Raw genomic sequence first — 21,518 nt, forward strand, 5'->3', positions numbered from 1 at the left:
CTTTCGCGGGCAAGTGCTCTGTGTTGGACCATGTTGTCGCATGCCCATCACTTCTGCTTTGGACTTCACTGCGAGAAGGTCATGCTTACTTGCATCACAATGGTCACTGTTTCTCTTAAGTGACAAGCTGTTGTGGAATTCTTAGAGCTCTAGTAAGTAAAGCTGTGAGTACCGGGCGTGAGTCGTGCTTCGGTAGCTCAGGTGGTAGAGCACTTGCCCGTGGAAGGCAAAGGTCCCAAGTTTGAATCTCGGTCGGGCATACAGTTTTAATCTGCCAGGAAGTTTCATATCAGCGCACACTCCGCTGCAGAGTGAAAATCTCATTCTGGATTACCAATTTTAATCATACTCCCCCTTTTCTGCTGTTAGGTGTAACAGTGCTTTTGTCTTCACATCAGTATTTGAATGCCAGTTGCAGTGAAGATTGACTGTTGTTTATTATGTCCATTCATTTTGTACAGAAATAAAATCTAAAATTTTAGGATGAGCTGCTCTGATAACTTGTGAATATAGTGAGTACTGCCTGAATCATTTGTCCTGTTCCCCTGTTCTACCATCTCACCACCATTCGCTTCCAAATCAAATGAAACACCTTCTTTATGTTGTTACCAGTCTTTTTTGCTGGTTAGCTTTATCTTACTCATACTTGAATTCTGGCAAGACTACCACATGACTTGTCTCTTGTGACCACTCATGCAAACATGCACTTGTTCCATTGACCAGTGATTGCCCATCTTCATCAACTGGCTTGGGTTGCCAGTAGTGTCTGCAGTGCTTGTGAGTGACTGCAGAATGTACATCATGTAGACACAAAGAGTTCGTTTGTAGAGAGGTTGCCATTATTACCAGATGTCTAAGGCCAGCTGTAGTGATTTTCCCTTTGTACGTAATGTAATATCTTTTGCTCAGTGGTGTGGCTGGATGTATCGAAACACACTGATTGAAATAACAACTGTTTATTACAAGAAACAAACTAGATACTTCTTCTGAGAATAATGTCTACACAACTTGAGAACAGCAACATATCGATGAGCAGGGAAGATTAATGATGACACAAGCCTATGATAAACTTCCAGCACGCTTCAGCAGCTTGGGTCAGCGACTTCTGTTAATCAGTAGAATGAAAAACCAGTCCAAGTTACAAACATTTTTTTCTTATTTATTATTATTTTTTTTTCTTTCTCATTCATTCGATGACTAATTTCAGGCCGAGATCTATTTTCAAATCATCATAACAAAGCCAAAAAATGGCTTTTCCAAAGATGCCAAAAAATGTGAAATGAACATTAACAGTGCATACAGAAATGCATACAGAAATGCAGTTTCTTGACTTTGTTATGATGATCTGAAAACAGGTCTCGACCTATGATGATTTCAAAATGGGTCTCAGCCCAAAACTAGCCATTGAATGAATAACAAGCAAAAAAAGAAAGAAAAAATATTTGCAGCTTGGACTGGTTTGTCATTCTACTGACAATCCTATGAGGCCAGGACCTCATAGGCAGTAACTGGTGAGGAGCAAGGTGTCTTAACAACATGGCCCCATGAGGCAGTGGGCTTGTGGACAGTCACAGCAAAAACTTTAAAGCTGTGCCCTCAGACTGGCAGGACATGATTCAGAATGAGGGTGGCATCTTGGTGGGCTGTGGGGGGAGAAGATTGGTCCATAACAGAAACCTGAATCAGCTGTTGGTTGCTCAGAGCTTGAGATGTAGCCGACCCTCCCTTGGCAGAGCACTTACCTAAGTACGTGCCTGCAGAAGGATATATGTGTGGCATCATTTGGGCACATGAGTGCACAGACGTAAATTAGTACCTGCAACTGTAGCACTGCGTGCTGCAAGTTGCACGCCCCGTAGTTGTGAGGCTGGTTCCCCCAGATACAGTGGCAGCTTGATTGTACACAGTGCCTTGCCTCTTCTATTTGCAGGGACCACGCCTGGCTCCTGTAACATGCACATAATTGTGGTGACTGAAATCTGCAGGAGGCAGCCCTGCATGTACCGCACCTAGATGCAGAATTTTCCAGCAGTTGAAAGGAGAAAAAACATCAAAGATAGTTATTATAATTCAGAAAGCAACTGAATGTGTGATTAAGACGAGCATTCATTTACAAAATAAACTTGAAGTTACATGATGAACAATCTTGAGAAATAGAAATGGTGTATAAAACATGAAAATTGAAGAAGAAAAAAAAGTGATTAGTAATGAGAATAATCTTACACACTTTTGTGACTGTGAAGTAATGTCACACCAGATGTTTTCCCATAATAAAAAAGTGTGGAAATTTCCATGTTACCTAAATTTTGTATCACTTTCATGAGATCAGAGAATATCTTCATCTCAAGAGCAAGCAAACATTCTTTTTGCAAAGAGGGTAGATCAGGGAACTGGGTTGAGATGGTGGAACTAGGGGACAGACAGATCAGTCGAACAGTCTCTCACAGCATTTGCTGGCTATCACAGCAGCTCATGCCAAAGTGATATAGATTTTATTTCTGTTTAGAATGAATGGTGGGACATACTGAACATTTTAGGTCCAAGCTAATGTATCACCCCTGAAGGCAGAGAAAATATACCATTGTATAGGTACTTGCAATCCTGTCTTCTGCTTGCTTTTCAAAACTTGTCAAGTTACTCTTCTATGTAGCTGTGTTTTAAGTGCCAATGGCATAAACTTCAGTACTGTTTGCCTGCAATATTCTGTTATGTATAAAAATTGATTTTTGGTTTGCCATTTGACACTCTGCTTATTATCATTTACACCACATAGCATGAGCATACTGTGTGATGCAACGGAGGAAAGAGGGGGGAGGGGGCAGATTCCTCTGCCGGTAAAAAACAATTGTCTTTGTGAACCAAACTCACATCATGCTCCACCACACATGCTATGATGAGGCAGTCCTTTGGTTTAGAAGTAAATAGCTTTATATTCTCTGTACATTTTAGTTATCTAAAGTGACCTACAGACAATCTGATTTGGTCAGGCGGTCAGGTGGACTTCGCCAGGTCAGACGTGTTGTTGGGCCATGTGTAGCTGTGTTGGCTGACAGGTCTCTTGTCAGGTCCTTGTCAGATGGCCATGCCACATACCACTCAACCACATGACCACATCAGACCATCTGTAATGTTGTCGCATGCCCATCACTTCTGCTTTGGACTTCACTGCAAGAAGGTCATGCTTACTTGCATCACAATGGTCACTGTTTCTCTTAAGTGACAAGCTGTTGTGGAATTCTTAGAGCTCTATAAAGATTCAGTCCAGCACACAGTTTTAATCTGCCAGGAAGTTTCATATCAGCGCACACTCCACTGCAGAGTGAAAATCTCATTCAAGATTTCAGATGTTTGTTGGTTACTTCTGACAAGCAGTATTGCAACAGGGATGCTAGAAACCCTGCACTACATATCATTGCAGGGAAACTGAAAACAGTTGCAGATATCTGCAACACAGATGAAGGAAATGTGCCATGTTACATGCAGGAAAAGATGTGTTACTGATACCATACACAAACAGGGAAGGTTAACTAAGATGGCAAAGTCATTACTTTCAGGTTGAGGGGAGCTGGGGGCAGAGGGGGGGGACAGCTGAGATATATAGGTGGGCCGTTGGCCTACAACTACAAGAACTGAATGATGTTCACAGATGAATTTCAGAAAAATTAATATCTGATGTTATTTTTATGGAAAATCAGGAAAGCTCACTGTACTATCATCAGTAGTGAATTTAAGTATACCATCCTGTGAGTTAACTGTTGCTTTCACCACCACCACCACCATCATCATCATCATCATCATCACCTTCATCATCAGGCAAGTACAGAATCAGTTGTTCCAGAAGTATATGCAATTCAGCTGTTCAACATTGTTTCAAATATACACAGGTCTGCTGCACAATGTGAAGCAGAAGAACGAGAATCTGAAAACAGTGCTTATACTGTAAATGAATTCAATGTATTTAAAAACACTGGTACACAATAAAGTGTCTTTGCACGTAACATAAATTCTGTGTAAGCGATTTACATTCACAGAAAGTGATTTCTTTCTCCTTGTGTAGTTCCTCTGAACTGCACATATTGATTTGCATGCTTCAGGGATTATTTCTGAAAATAATGATAGAGGGATTGCAGTACTGTATTTAACATCTGCATTGTCTCTTCCAGTAGCCAGAAATGACACTGTTCTGTTTCAAAATCAGTGGAGAGTCCAAGTACAGCAGTGTAATACAACTGTCGTAATCTATTGTAATATAATGCAAAACTTGACAATGCAAAACTTGACAATATCCAGTTTTTTCAGTAGCGTTGTATGACTAAACTGTCTTCCTGTAAATTTTAATTGTTCAAAGTGTCAGACTGTCTTCCATGAATTCTTCAATGGTGTGGTAACATCTCTCTATTAAAATATTTTGGAGTAAACTTTTCAGCAAACCAAGGTCCATTGTTAATAAGTTTCTTTCTTTTAATTTGTTATATGTTTTTAGCCCCATGTACAGTGGTGTCTGAGCATAAGGCTTTAAGTGATGTGAGGGAAATTTGAAGTTTTCCTTGTGACGAGTACCATAGCTATGCTTAAAATGGAACTTTTAAGATTATGTTGATTATCAAATACAAAAATCAAAATTTCAAAAATATGCAATGAATTAATCATTAGTATTTTTAATTTCTTGAACAATGGGCAACATGACTCATTTTTGTGGGCAGCACACGTTTCTAATGATTTCCTTCAGAAGAATTAGTAGCCTTGTACTGCTTCTAGAGTTTCCCCAGAAAATTATCCCATACCAAATAACATTCAAAATAACTGTGGTAGACTGTCTTTTTTGTGTCCATATGAGTGTCATCAGATAAAATAAACATTGCAAAAGCTAGGGAATTTAATTTATGTGCCAGGAAGTCTATATGTGTCTTCCAGTTTAAGCTTTTATCGAGGTTTAGGCCTAAGAATTTAAAATGGCTCACTTCTGTCATTAGTTGATTATTATGGGCTATTTGTACAGGACATATTGCTGATGATTTAGAGACAAATTGCTTTATCTGGGACTTGGTGACATTGAGCTTAAGTCCATTTTTATGGAACCAGGATTCCAGTTTCCCCAGAACATTTTCTATACTATCTAGAATTTTTTCTATTGTATCATTTTCTATCAGGACTGAGGTGTCATCTGCAAACAGGACTGAATGAGCATCGATATTTAATGCTAAATCATTTATACACAACAAGAACAGGTGAGGACCCAGTGTTGAACCCTGTGGAACTCCTTGGGAAATTATTTCCGTTCGAAATGGTAGTTAACTGAATTTTATGTTAAAATAACTCTTTGTTTCCTTTCTGTCAGATAAGGAGTTGAACCACTGCAATACAGTATCTTCGATCCCATAGCTCTTCAGTTTGTGAAGTAATAATGAGTTGTTCACTGAGTCAAAGGCTTTCATTAGATCACAGAATATTCCTGAGACTTTTGTACCCTGGTCTAGTGATGTGCGTATGTTTTCTGTAAATGGTGCTGTTTCCTCTTTGAAAACCAAACTGATTTTTACAAATAATGTCATTTACTGTTTTCTAGTTGTTTTGCCACAAGTTTTTCAAATATTTTCAATATTTTAAACAAGAAGGAGAGAGACAGAGCAGTAGTTTCCCATATCTTCTGATGATCACTTTTTAAATAATGGATTAATCTCTGCATATTTTAGGACATCTGGAAAATACCCATGTTCAAAGGACTGGTTTACAATAACAATCCGTGGGAATGGAATAATATGGCGTTCTGCCTTGATTGCCGTGGAAGGTATTCCATCCCACCCAGTGGAATATTTGTTTTTTAATGATAATATTGTATCTTCCACATCTTTCTGAATTATTTGTCTAATTTTTTTAAAACAAATGCCTGAAAATTATGTTTCCTGATGTGCTGTCATGCCTATGTCAGATTTTGCGATATTGGCAAAGAAATCATTGAAGCAGTTTGACACTTGAACATGATTTACAATAATATCACTCTGAAAACTAATTTGAGAAATTTCTTGTCTTTTAACATTGACTCCCAACTCTGATATCACAACAGACCAGACTGTCTTTGCTTTATTTCTTTGTTTGTTTACGAATATACTATTTGCCAGTTCTTTTGCTTCCAGTATCACTTTTTTGAATATAGTCTTATGGTGCTTAACATAAGTTACAAAATTAGGGTTTCTATTTACTTTGAGCTCATTGTGCAGCTGTCTTTTTCTGGCACTTGAAATTTTTGTACCTGGTGTAATCTAATTTCGTTTATTCCTGACTCTCTTTTGATAAAATATTGGGGGAAATGTTTCATTGAATAAACTAAAAAAAAAACAATTTAAGATGCATGGCATGTGCACGTCTTCTCGACAGAAGCAAAGCACTGACTGGCAAAATCAGGCCCTACATCAGGCCGTGTGGGTGCCACACGACTGCTGGGTCCACTGTTGAGCTGATAGCTCAGGTCATCTGAAGCTGACTTAAAGGTTCTTTCAGCTCCCTGCCAGAGGAGTAGAATTATCACAAAAGTGATTCACAATTCCTGCTCAGTAAGCAAGATTGAGCCATGTTCCTAACTGAACATATGTCAAATTTCCTATTGCTTCATGACGGCATATGTTCTTCGTAACATCTTGCTCTCATTCTGTTTTTGAATTTGTATGATGAGTGAGCATTTGATTACCGTTCAGTACCATAGATACCAGGTTACAGTCTTCTCTCTTTCATCTGTCTAGAATTCAAGCAAATTAGTGTGCATGGTCTATACATTAATAATTTTTTTAAAGACATCTTGTGAATTGTTACTGAAAATTAGCACATAATTCATATGAATGGCAACTATTAAAATTTTATTTGTGTCATTAGCTGTAAAATTGTATGTTTATTCTCTACTGGTTTCGATTGTTACAATCATCTTTACAGGTGAAAAAGGGTATGCATTGCAGTTTTGGCTACTGGAAGAGAGAATGAAGTCAGTTTTTCCTGTAAAGGTGATTGTAATGATCAAAACAGGAGCAGAATAAAATACAGTTGTACAGCTGATGGCACAAATATTTTTTTTAATTATCCTAACAGCTGTAGATAGTTGCCTACGAAAAGCTCTATTAACTGTTAAAATATCTGAACTTTGAGATTTGTAATAGAGACAGGACAAGGTGTTGATTTTTTTTAGGTTTAGATTCAAGAGTGTTCTGTCTAATTTCAGTTTCAGCACCAGCTACTCTGCTTCAATTCATATATTGCATTTTTTAGTCTTTTAATATCTAATCTTGTACTGTTACTGGAACTGACAGCCCTTCAGTAACTAGGACACATCATCATCATCATCATCATCATCATTTTCATACAGTCCATTCCGATGAATCATGTACTTTAACAGTATATTGGAAGTAGGATAAGTCAAATTTGAGACGTGGGGGGGGGGGGGGGGGGGGGGGGGGAGGATAAAGAAAAATTTCAATTTACAAATTACAGTAATATACAAATGACAAACAACACAAAATTAAATGGTATAAATTGTCCATTACTACAAATTTACAAATACTGTGTTTTATAATTCAGTAATTATTCATTTGTGACTAAAAGCACTCTTACTTCAGAAATAACTGAAGGTTATGTATATAGAAATTTTCGTGTCCTTGCAGTTTTAACTCGGTAATTAGGTGTTGAATAATTTTTACTGTTATATATGAAACACTTTTTGGTGCTGCACTGCTCTACTACCTTGAAACATATGGATCTTACAGGTATTTCTTGTGTGGTTATGCATATATTTATGTTATAGTAGTTCCCCACTTCTCTTAACAGGTACTCATTTGTAAAGAGAACAGATTCATGTCTGTAAATGATTGGAAAGCTTATTATTTTCAACTGTGTGAAATGTGTTCTGCATGTTTCAAGATTCTTTACATTGCAAATAGTCTTGACAGCTGTTTTAGTCCTTACTGAAGTAATAAATCAAAGTATGCATGATATTTCAGACTCACCATAGTCCATTCTAGACTTTGGTTCAGCACAAAGACCATAACAAACTTTTGAAAGATTTGTTTCAGGAGGTTTCACATGAGAGTCCCATTCTAAATTGTTTTGTCACCATATTCCACAACATGAATTTCACTAACCGATTTCTGTAAAGTATTTTTAAGACATAGTATTGCATCAAATGCTTGCAGATATAGGGAAGAGTGGAACACTATGGAAACAATTTTTTCTTATGTTAGTATACTGAAGAACATGTACACCAGTGCTGCAGTTTGCATTACACTTCATCAGGATAATGAGGAATTTAATACGGAAAGAGCAAAACAAAGCTCCACCATTCTGGCGTCAGATGGGCCAATCGGGAATGACTGACTATTGTGTCATCCTCAGTCAATGGCACAATTTAGATGCGATGTAGAGGAGGCAGAAAGACTCCATGTCACAAAAGCTATTCCTATCAGTTCCAAAGGAAGTTTTCAGAATCTTAAACTGGGAATATGGAGGAGGAATACATGTGAATAGAATATATCTGAATTATCTTTGTTTTGCTGATGACAATGGACTCATTGCCCCATGTGCAGATAAATTTCAACAGCACATGGAGTATTTAATTGAAAAAACTTGAAAGGAAACCTGAAAATCGTTCACAATGAAACTAAAATAATATATAACCAACACACTGAACATAAAGTAATACAAATTAGGAATGAAATCATAGAACCAGTGTATTATAAGTTTTACTATATAGGGCACTTAAGCACAGTGACTGGATGGTCAGAAAAAGTAAACAGACATAAGAGTAAAAATGGCCTGTGGTTTTGTTTTTTTTTTTTTTTTTTTTTTTTTTTTTTTTTTTTTTTTTTTAACTTAATCATTTTTTTCAAAACTAAACTTGCAATATATCTCAATAGAAAAGTGATTTATTACATAAGACATGGACTTTAAATGCGAAAACAAGTAAAAAATTGAGGGTTGTTCAGTGAGTGGTGGAGAGATGGATGTTGGGAATTATTGGACGAGACAGGAAAACAAACAAATGGATTATCATACAGACTGCAGTGAAAGGCATAACTATGACTATAATGGAAATGAAGTGGGTGGACAGAACATGCAGCAAGGCAAATGGAGTAGATTGTAATGATTTTACATTCACACCGCAAATTAATTTGCAAATGTGTTTACATGCTGAACAATTCTAATTTTTTTGAATATACAGATGTCAGTTACTAATTCCTACTCACCATCTTTTACACAGTACTGTAATAGAAATTCTTCTGCTGAATAGAAGGAGTTGTCAAGAAGAAACTCTTTCACTTTGTTTTCAAATTTTACTTTTCTGTCTGTCAGACATTTTAATCACTGGGTAAGTATAAAAAATTTTAATTGCGGCATTGTTCATCCGTTTTTGTGCTAAAGGCAACATTAATATCGATTAATGAATGCCATTTTTGCTTCTGGAGTTGTGATTTTGTACATCATTATTCACTCTGAAAAGTAGTGGATTATTTAGAACAAACTTCATGAGTGAATAAATGCACTGTGAAGCAGCAGTCAGAGTGCCCAACTCCTTTAACAGATGTCTATAAGATGATCATAGGTGAGCACCACATATTATTCTTATAGCACATTTTTGCACAATGAACATTTTCTTTCTTAAAGATGAGTTTCCCTGAACATTGTTCTGTATGACATTATTCAATGAAAATAAGCATGTCAACTTACTGATTTGTGCCTCCCTATGATTTGCAATGATTCTGTGTGCAAATGTGGCTGAACTAAGTTGTTTTAGGAGTTCCAAAATGTGCTTTTTCTGGTTTAAATTCTAATCAATATGGACACCTAATAATTTTGAAGTATCCATCCTATTTATTATTTCCACACCAACTGTTACACTTATCATTGTGAAGAACCCCTAGATGTGCAGAACTGAGTATGTTGTGTCTTTTGAAAATTAAGGGTGAGACCATATGCAGAAAACCAATCAAGTGCTAAGAATACTGTTTACCATTTCTACTGTTTCTGTACGTATGCTTGGACTGATTACAGTACTAGTGTCATTTGCAAAAAGAACTAATTGAATGGCTGATCCTTCTTTCAGTATTTCTCATCCTCTTTACAAAAATGTTTTTGAGGCTGGAAAATTCTAGTATAAAACATTCACTTGTGAGTGCTTTTATCAACTTTCCCAAATTTCTTCCCCACTTGCTAAATATGTCTGTTACATCTATCTTAGAAATGATGTATTGTACCATGTGAAGCTGCTGTATAATTCAACTTTATCTGCACGACTGTTATTAGTCAAAGACTATTTTCCAGTACAAATTCTTCTTAATAGCAGGTGTGTGTGTGTTTCTGTTTCTCCTCTCCCCCCCCCCCCCCCCCCCCCCCCCTCTCTCCCTTCGTCCTCCTCTCTCAGAATATGGTATCTGACTGAAACCAGTCACACAATTACACATTTAATGTTTCTTTATTCTGAATTTGGGCTTAGTGATGTGGTATCATTTGTTTATGTGACCTTCTGCTCTCTAGTATTAAGATTTGACACCATCCATGCAAAGCAGAATGCCTTTAACATCACACCATTTTAATTTCCTTGGTAGAATTTTCTCATCTTCACAGCTGAAGCAAGATACAGAAAATGCCAGTAGGCTATGTTTCTCACTTTGTTCTACCAGCACTATCCACAACACATGAAAAAAAATTAATGTCATGGTGGAGAGAATAATCCACTTACCACTATCTGATAAGAACACTGAAATAGAATTAAATACATTGGGATTCATAGTGTGCCATGGAACTTCAACTACTCAAATTAAACTCAGAAAATGAGTACAGAGTGACATTTATTAGAACATTAATATTACATTTATCTAGTATGTTACCAAAAGCCTCATAAAAAAACCTCCACAGAAAAGATAATATGATAAGCTTCTGGAGCAGGAACAGTTTGTGAGCAATAAGCTCTATGGAAAGACAAAGTTCATAGTGCTTCAGCTCCACTGAAATTCAAAGGCAACATCACACAGGTTCCTTAACACATGTTTTCAAAGATATATGTTATCTCACATTTCACAGTGTTAATAACAACTTTGATATACTAACAGGACATTTACAGTACCAAAACGAGTGCAGCTAAGAATTATTCCAACACAGATTTTAGTGTAAACCTTTCATGTACTCCCAGGTGTTCTATATTCACACATCTCTATATTATAATTTTCTACAGAGGACACCCTGCACTTTTGTTAGAAAGTTTTCACTTAATACCAGTAATGACTAAAATCTGAAACCAGCAAAAGCATTACTGAAATGAAAAACTACAATATAATTCATTCATTAATAAATTTAAAATCACATTAACATAGGAACAGCAAGATACAAAACAAACAGTTTCGTAACTTGCGAGCATTGGCGAAGTGGCTCATGCAGTTGCATCTTTTGTTACCAGCATTGTACATTTCCACTCATCTAGCTGCCATTACTTGTTTGGGCCTTTCTGTTACTGTCCACACAGATAACTGGTACTTACCATACTTAAGTTCTTCTGAAATGTGATACAGCTCCTGCTGCCCAGCAAGAGCTTCTAAGCCATGTAGCCAGGCCATAAACATGTTGTCAACATAATGATAAAATTAAGACAGATGATGGGGAGATCTTGAACACTTCCTTGAAGATGTGAACAGTATGCACCCAAATATCTAGTTCACTGCTGATACAGAGACAGAAGAAAGGTTGCCATTTTTACATGTTTTGTACAAGTTAAGTCAGATGGGTGACTTGGACACTCAGTATACCATTGTACCGCAAACTGACACGCACTGGTTTGTATCTTAGCACCCAGAGTTTTCATCATCCAGCCCAGAATAAAGCAGTTGTAAATGCATAGGTACACAGAGCAAAACCTCTTTCTGATGAGTATTACTTGGATTCCAAAACTAATCATCTATGTAGGTGTCCTGAAAGAACAGCTATAGTTCACATGACATGAAGCCACCCTTCTCCTAGAAAATGAAACATGAAAATGTCGAGCACTTACCATGATGAGCTACCAATTGTATTCCTTCCTTTCTGCTCTGCTACACCCAGCAAAATAGGCAGACTCCTGGGAAGACAAGGTATAAGAGCTATTTTCTGATGTCCTAAGAAGGTAAAGAAGATGCTACACCCTGTTAAGGACAGTCTTACCCTCAGGATCCGTGGTATTTGTAACATTCCTTGTGAGTGCAGTAGTAATTACACCAGTCAGTCCATTCGCACCACTTCCGCCTGCTGCACACAACTTCAGCAATCAGTGGCATATTAAAAATTGAGAACTGGGGATATCTGCAGTTGCTGAGTACAGCCTCACAGACAAACATAAAATACTGTTCGATGAAACGAAAGTTTTGTCCCAGGCTCCCACATTGTAGGAATCTGTAAATTCAAGAGGCTGTAGAAATAAGAATGTGTGACAGGGACTTCAACCATGACAGCTGCTATAACCTTAGTGGTGCATGAAAGCAATCTCTCTATGCAGAGAAGAGGCAGAGATATTTATTGCAATTGTCATGCTGCTAGGAGAGCAGTGGTGCCATCAGCACAGACATTGACACCATCTACAATGGTGTTACTTAATTACCAACCAATCAGAAGCCAGCTGTGGAGTATATAAGGCCACACAGCAGCAGTTTTGACAGACAGTTGTTTCTGATGAAAACAATGGAGGTGATCATCAATAGCTTGAGGCTGAACCCTGAATTGAAATGGCAAAAAGTCCAAGAGTGTTTTACACGACAGCCGCTGTGAAAGACTTAGCTCTCATTGCTTGTATTTTACTACAATTTACAAATGTCCTTTTTGCATTAAAATTGTACTATATTCATAATGTTGTACAATAGGTAATGGAAAGTGATCTCCGACAGCAAAGGTTGTACAGTTAAAAATAAATTATACAGTTGCGTGACATATTACAATATCTCATCTCTGCAGTTTATCAAAGCTGTGGAACATAGTCAACAAAACTATATTACATGCATCATTATTTCTTGCAGATTTTTGTATTTCATCCAGAATGAATTTTCACTCTGCAGTGGAGTGTGCTGTGATTTTAATCTTGCTGGCAGATTAAAACTGTGCACTGACAGGCACTCAAAGATGGGACCTTTGCCTTTCACAGGCAAGTGCTGTACTAGCGGAGCTATCCAAGCAGGACTCATCACCCACACTCACAGCTCTGCTTTTTCCTGTACTTCATCTCCTACCTTGCCCATGAAAGGCAGAGCTCGAGATTCACACCCGGGTCTGGCACAGAGTTTTAATCTGCCAGGAAGTTTTCAAATCAGCACACACTTTGCTGCAGAGTGAAAATTCATTCTGGAAAAAATTCCCCAGCCTGTGGCTAAGCCATGTCTCTACAATATACTTTCTCCACAGAATGCTTGTCACCTGAGGCTTGCAAGAGAACTGTGAAGTTTGGAAAGTAGGTGATGAATTACATTTGTATTTGATATGTCTTATTTTTATTAATATAAATATGTAATTGAATAGCAAGAGTCTTACAACACTTGCATTTTAGAATTTATTAAAAATTAACATATATGTCACCGTAAGATTACTTTCTCTTGCAGAGGTTGCATACGGAGCTATCATTACACTGAAGAACCATCGAACAGGTGGTGGATACCTTCACTCACATTGGCATCTTTATCCAGAAGGTGTAGGTGCACGCCAACAGCAGGTGAATGAGTCAAATAATGCAATCAGTTGTTCATTGTTACAATTCATCAGAGGACATAAAGATCATAATCCTCAACAAAAAATGAGAAATTTTATAGTTTCAACAGTGCAATTTATCTTTTGAATTAGCTAATTCTTTCCTAGCAGCCTCAGTAAAAAATTATTTATTATATACTATTTATTTTTATTTGTGTGAAGCTATATTTTACCGGGCCAATAAATATTAAGCCAAATGATGGAGAATCTGCATCTGGAACAATAAATTCTCAACTCATGTTTTGTGAATGTTGTTACATTTCATCATGGCTATCAACAACTCATGCAGGAACACCCATAGCTGGCCCATGTAGATATGGGGAAAAGAACTAGACGTGGAATCTGAAATTTATGGAACTTTTTAAGCAATTCCCATCATTGGAAAGATAAAGATGATTACAAAAATAGGAGACAGTAAGGAAAGATGTATTATGAGGGTTGAATGAAAACTAATGCCTCCATCTTCGTTAATTGGGTTTGAATGGGAATATTTTAATAAATCAAACACAGAAATAATCCTTAGAATGTGATCTTTAATTACCAATATTCACTTTTCCACATAATCACAATTGGATACATTTCTGCCAACGATGAACAAGTTTTCTGATGCCATCACAGAAGAAGTTGACACACTGTTTCTGCAACCACAGTTCTCCCAACGTCTTCATCAGAAGCATAATGATGTCCTCGCAGATCATCTTTCATTACTGGAAACAGATAGAAGTCAGACGGTGCTAGATCTGGACTGTATGGAGGATGCTGTATTGTGGTGAGATTCAGTTTCTGAAGTTCTGCAGTGGTGGCACGTGAAGTGTGTAGTTTGGCATTGTCATGCTACAGGAAAACATTTCCCTTTTCTTTTAGGTCCCTTGTTAGCCATGGTTTCAGAGTTTGCAGCATTGTGATGTAACGCTCTGAAATTATTATTGTACCATGATCAAGGAAATCAACACTGATAACACCATCTGCGTCCCAGAACACTGTGGTCATAATGGGTTACCCACATTTCATCTCCTGTCATAATTGAATGGAGAAAGGCATCATCTTCATTAACGTAACACGAAAAGAGTTCCTGGCAAATTTCAAGTCTGTGCACTTCCATTTCAGGAGTCAGCATCCAGGGTACCCATCATGCACAGATCTTCCAAAAGCCAAGCAAAGCACTAATATAACCCACACGTTCTAGTGAAATGCCAGTTGTGCTCGCAATTTCTCTCTGAGGATATGGTGATCATCCTGAATCAATCTGTCAACATTTTGGTTGTGAAACTCGGTGGTTGCTGTCACAGGCCGTCCAACTCTTTGTTTGTCATGCAGATCAAATGTTCCCGCCTCAACACCTTTAAACTTACTCGCCCATCGATGCACAGTACTTACATCAACACAATCACCATAAACTGCTTTCATTCTCTGATGAATCTCCTATGGGGTGACACCTTCTGCTGTCAAGAATTCAATGACTCCATGTTGCTTAAATCGCGTTGACCGACTGTCTGTGCAGGGTTCCTTGCTTTACACTGTAACAACACAACCGTTCAGTACTGAGACTTCCCACCAACTGGAGCTGTAAAGAAGAGGCTATGGAACAAGCCAGTACCTGCCGCATACCAATACTGGCAACTGTTGAAGGTGGATGCATTACTTTTCAGCCAACCCTCGTAGTTATAGAGACTGCAAAAACCACTTGGAGCATTGGATCAGGAAAGCAAAAGGTTTAGGTAAAAGAGCACAAGTAATAATGGATTAATTTAAATTCTTACCTCTTACCTGAACTTTACATCTTCATCTTACCACTCTGTGGTGCATGGAAGAGGGTACTTCCCATTGTACCACATATTAGAGTTCCTTTTCGTTCCTTTCATACATGAAACACAGGAAGAATGCTTAAATGCTTCTGTGCACACTGTGATTAATCTTGGCTTTTCAGCCCTGATGGGAGCTATATTAGGAATCTGTAGTATATTCCTAAATTCCTCATGCAATACTGATTCTTGAAACTATTAAAATTGACTTTCGTTGGATAGCTGCCATCTGTCTTCAGGTGTATACCAGATCAGGTCTTCCAGCATTTCTGTGTCAGTCTCTGCCTTAGGTTCTAGTAACATTAATAGACTGCTGCTCACCACACAGAGGAGGGATCGAGTTGCAGATAGGCACAGGGGAGAAGGATGCTAAAATATTTAAGGTTTCAGATGAAGCCTGGTGTGGTGATTGCACACTCTAACCTTGTATGCCAGTAACACAACCAGTTTGTAGTTGCAACACTTCTTTACTGATTACACATACACATGAATTCATCAGCAGTAATAATCAATTAACAACATTTGTATATCAAGGCCCTATCCACAATTAGTATTTACAATACTAATCATCACACTTGTGACAACAACCCCTTTATGTGCCAGTAACAACAGATAACAAAATGTTTACAATGTCAGCTATCGCCTTTCTCACTCAGTTTTACACTTACTGAAAATGTAAAATTAATTTGATGCTATCTGACCTGAAGGGTACTATTAATTATTCTGTTTACACTTAGCATTCTACTACACTTAACGTCCGGAAGATTCTAGACTTTATGCAAAAACGTCAATTTGATGAACATGTGATGGACGCGAGCAAACGTTAATCTATTACGATTTCACAAACACACGATCGAAAGGGTGAACTTATACTCAACTTTGGGCAGTAGGAAATCTTCTGGTTAAAACAAGCCTCTCGTTGAATGGAATAGAGAAATCATGCCTTAACGGGGTCCGGACGGCCCTGAGTTCAAATCCTGAGATTGCCGCCACACTGCAAGCTCACAGGGCGAGGTTTGCTCGCGTTGACCACTATAAATGTTTCTGAAAACAGGAAAACATGAGTGGCAGACATACTGTAGTATATACAAGTTACACAAATATATATATAGAAAAGCAATACCTTAATATAAACATTCCACTAGTTAACCAATGAACAGAATGAAGGAGCTTAGTTTCCTTTGATAAAAAAAAAAAGGTCTAGATACTATGTGGAAAGATGTGCCAGTCCACACCCAATCACTTAAGGTAATCTGTCTTTACTGAATGGCTGACACCACATAAATCAAACGTGCAGTATCTAACGAGACATTCAACCTTCAGATAGGTAGTTGAAATTCCAATAGGAAACTAATGTCACTTCAATACACACAATAAATTATTAAGAAACAACAATTCCAACAGGAAACTAATGTCACTTCAATACACACAATAAATTATTAAGAACAACAACTACGACTAATTCGTAAAACCAGAAAATTCTAAATCTATAACTAAATTAAGAAATGACGTTAAAGTGAACCAGCTACCTTCAGCGTGCCACTAAGCACCAAATCCAAACTTACAAATGCAAGGTGCTATTTCTAACCACTTTAGTAACATAATTTCATGCCCGTTCCAGAACATAATTTGCCTCACCACCACTGCAGTGAATGTTTTGCTGGCCACTAGCACGAGCAACTGCAACAGTCAACAGCCCTTAAGTACACAATAACATTCACTATACATAGAAGGAAGAACCCACCATGAAAGCTTGGCTATTAATTTTTTCTTGTTCATGTGAAATTCACACACCATCCATCCACCTAGCTCTCAAGGTATTAGCAAATCCTGGTCACCACTGGCCTGCCGTGACAATACAACTTTAACGCTTTCCGGCAGCGACCCGTGTTTCTTCATTGCTCCAACTCAACTGGTCCTCACGGCATATGGCCGTCCCACGTGACATGATGTCGCCAACTCCCCACAATGACAACATCGTCACGTCACAGGCTGACTTGGCTCATGCGCGGACCCAGTCTGCTCGACTTGCGCATGCGCGCCACCGTAAATAGCCTGCCTCAAAGACGCAAAGAGAACAAGGCACAGGGACAATGATCAAAGATGGAAGTAAGAATCGATATCGCCTGGTGCCAGAACACCACCAGCTCAGAGCCCTTATTCAGAAGTAGAAAAGAGAGTCATTCTTTATTTATTTTTATTTATTTATTTATTTATTGTTCCGTGGGACCAAATTAAGGAGAAGTCTCCATGGTCATGGAACGAGTCAATACATGAAATTATAACATGATATTAGAAACAGATAAAATGAAATATAAAAAAACATATTCAGGTGACAAGTCGTAAGTTTAAATGAAGAAAATCAACAATGTAACACTGGAATTTGCTTAATTTTTTAGCTCTTCCAGGAGCTCCTCAACAGAATAGAAGGAGTGAGCCATGAGGAAACTCTTCAGTTTAGACTTAAAAGAGTTTGGGCTACTGCTAAGATTTTTGCGTTCTTGTGGTAGCTTATTGAAAATGGATGCAACAGAATACTGCACTCCTTTCTGCACAAGAGTCAAGGAAGTGTATTCTACATGCAGATTTGATTTCTGCCTAGTATTAACTGAGTGAAAGCTGCTAACTCTTGGGAATAGGCTAATATTGCTAACAACAAACGACATTAAAAAATATATATACTGTGAGGGCAATGTCAGAATTCCCCATGGATTCCACTGTATCCGTTATTAGAGGTTCTATTCTCTATCAAGTCATTAACATACAACATGAACAGTAAGGATCGCAATACATTTACCTGGGGCATACCTGAAGTTACATTTACATCTGTCCATAACACTCCATCCAAGGTAACACACTCCACCCTCCCTACCACCCCTCGTCACAAACATTTTTGATACTCCATATGGCCATTCTTTCATTAATAAGCGTTTGTGCAGTACTGAGTAAAAAGCAAGAAAAATTGCTTATATCTGACTGCCTTGACCTGTGACATTTTGGATGTCTTGTGAGACAAGCAAGAATTGGCTATCACATGACTGATGTTTTCAGAATCCATGCTGGTTGCCATGGAGGAGGTGCTTCTGTTTTAAATATCTCATTATGTTTGATCTCAGAATGTTCTTGTATTGACAAAAGGCTCAAAGTTCATGGTTCTTTTCCATCCTGTCCATGCTCTTAGTGCTCCCTCAAAAAGAACTTAGTAAGCAGTTGTTCTTTTTGTGCTTCACGTAACATTCAAGAGGAGGAGGTATACTAGGAAAAGGCCGGAAAGTATGGGAAGATTTCAGTTGGATTACATCATGGTCAAACAGAGATTCCAAAATCAGATGCTGGATTGTAAGGTGTACCCAGGAGCAAATATAGACTCAGATCACAATGTAGTAATGGTGAAGAATAGGCTGAAACTTACAAGACTAGTCAAGAAGAATCAGTATGCAAAGAAATGGAATACCAAAGAACCAAGGAAAGAAGAGATACACTTGAAGTTCTCTATGTCTATAGATACTGAGATAAGGCAGTACAGTTGAAGAGGAATGGACATCTCTAAATAGGGCATTCGCATAAGTTGGAAAGGAAAACATAGGTACAAAGAAGGTAACTGCGAAGAAACCATGGGTAACAGAAGAAATACTTCAGCTGATCGATGAAAGAAGGAAGTACAAAAATGTTTAGGGAAATTCAGGAATACAGAAATACAAGTTGCTGAGAAATTAAATAAATAGGAAGTCCAGGGAAGCTAAGACAAAATGGCTGCATGAAAAATGTGAAGAAATCAAAAAAGAAATGATTGTCAGAAAGAAAGTTGAAATAACCTTCGGTGAAATTAAAGGCAAGAGTGGTAACATTAAGAATGCAATGGGAATTTCACTGTTAAATGCAGAGGAGAGAGCAGATAGATTCAAAAAGTACATTGAAGGCCTCCATGAGGGGAAAAATTTGTCTGGCGTGATAGAAGAAGAAACAGGAGTCGATTTAGAGGAGATAGGGGATCCAGTATTAGAATCAGAATTTAAAAGAGCTTCAGAAGACTTTAGATGATATAAGGCAGAAAGGATAGATAACGTTCCGTGAGAATTTCTGAAATCAATGGGGGAAGTGGTAACAAAACAACTGTTGATGCTGGTGTGTAGAATGTATGAGTCTGGCGATATACGATCTGACTTTCAGAAAAATATCATCCACACAATTTTGAAGACTGAAAGAGCTGACATGTGCGAGAATTGTTGCACAATCAACTTAACAGCTCATGCATCCAAATTGCTGACAAGAATAATATACAGAAGAATGGAAAAGAAAATTGAGGATGTGTTATGTGATGACCAATTTGGCTTTAGGGAAGGTAAAGGCACCAGAGTGGCAATCCTGATTTTGCAACTGATAATAGAAGCAAGACTAAAGAAAAATCATGACACATTGATAGAATTTGTTAATCTGGAAAAAAGCGTTCAACAATGTCAACTGGTGCAAGATGTTCGAAATTCTGAGGAAAATAGGGGTAAGCTGTAGGGAGAGACAGGCGATGTACAACATGTACAAGAGCCAAAAAGGAATAATAAAAGTGGAAGACCAGAACAAAATGCTCAGATTAAATAGTGTGTAAGACAGGGATGTAGTCTTTTGCCCCTACTGTTCAATATACACATTGAAGAAACAATGATAGAAATAAGAGAAAGGTTCAGGAATGGAATTAAAATTCATGGTGAAAGGATATCAATGACACGATTCGCTGATGACATTGCTATCCTGAGTGAAATTGAAGAAGTACATGATTTGCTGAATGGAATGAACAGTCTAATGAGTACGGAATATGGATTGAGAGTAAATCAAAGAAAGACAAAAGTAATGAGACGTAGCAGAAATGAGAACAGTGAGAAGCTAAACATCAGGATTGATGGTCACAGAGTAGATGAAGTTAAGGAATTCTGCTACCTAGGCAGCAAAAAACCAATTATGAACAGAGCAAGGAGGATATCGAAAGCAAACTATCACGGCATAAAGGGCATTTCTGGATGAGAGAAGTCTAGAGGTATCAAACATAGGCCTTAATCTAGGAAGAAATTTCTGAGAGTGAGGAGCACAACATTCGATGTTAGTGAAATATGGACTGTGGGAAAACTGGAACAGAAGATAATCAAAGCATTTGAGACGTGGTGCCACAGACAATATGGAGAAAATTAGGTGGACCGATAGGGGAGGAAATGAGGTGGTTCTGTGCAGAATTCGAGAGGAGGGGAATATGTGGAAAACACTGACAAGAAGAAGGGACAGGAAGGTGGGACATATGTTAAGTCATCAATAAATAACTTCCATGGTACTAGACAGAGTGTTAGGGGGTAAAAACTGTAAAGGAAGACAGAAATTGGAATATATCCAGTGAATAATTGAGGATGTAGGTTGCAAGTGCTGCTTGGAGATGAAGAGCTGGCACAGGAGAGGAATTTGTGGTGGGCTGCATCAAACCAGTCAGAAGACTGATCAATCAAAACACTTTAATATTAATTTTTAATAATATATCCATCCAAAATATTTCCACCGAGCAAAGTGGCGCAGTGGTTAGACACTGGACTCGCATTCGGAAGGACGACGGTTCCATCCCGCGTCCGGCCATCCTGATTTAGGTTTTCCATGATTTCCCTAAATCACTCCAGGCAAATGCCGGGATGGTTCCTCTGAAAGGGCACGGCCGACTTCCTTCCCCATCCTTCCCTATTCCGATGAGACCAATGACCACGCTGTCTGGTCTCCTTCCCCAAACCAACCAACCAAAATATTTCCATATACTTGCTGTCAACTTGAAACAATTATAGTAGTATGTGACCAAGTGTGTGTGTGTGTGTGTGTGTGTGTGTGTGTGTGTGTGTGCATACATACTCGCGTGCATACATGCATGTGTGTGTGTGTGTGTGTGTGTGTGTGTGTGTGTGTGTGAGAGAGAGAGAGAGAGAGAGAGAGAGAGAGAGAGAGAGAGAGAAGGTAACT

General features: G+C 38.1%; 1 protein-coding gene across 4 annotated transcripts in view; it reads left to right on the top strand.

The window, feature by feature from the left end:
• LOC124794650 (protein O-mannosyl-transferase 2) overlaps positions 1-21,518 on the top strand; it is a 194,383-nt gene that overhangs the window by 141,990 nt on the left and 30,875 nt on the right. For all 4 annotated transcript variants that reach the window (XM_047258175.1, XM_047258174.1, XM_047258173.1 and 1 more), the window contains one exon: positions 13,590-13,699. In XM_047258175.1, the coding sequence (XP_047114131.1) occupies positions 13,590-13,699 (110 nt within the window). The remainder of the gene's footprint in view (positions 1-13,589; positions 13,700-21,518) is intronic.

This window comes from Schistocerca piceifrons, chromosome 4 (genome assembly GCF_021461385.2).
Source record: "Schistocerca piceifrons isolate TAMUIC-IGC-003096 chromosome 4, iqSchPice1.1, whole genome shotgun sequence".
In the NCBI taxonomy this organism is placed as follows: domain Eukaryota; kingdom Metazoa; phylum Arthropoda; class Insecta; order Orthoptera; family Acrididae; genus Schistocerca; species Schistocerca piceifrons.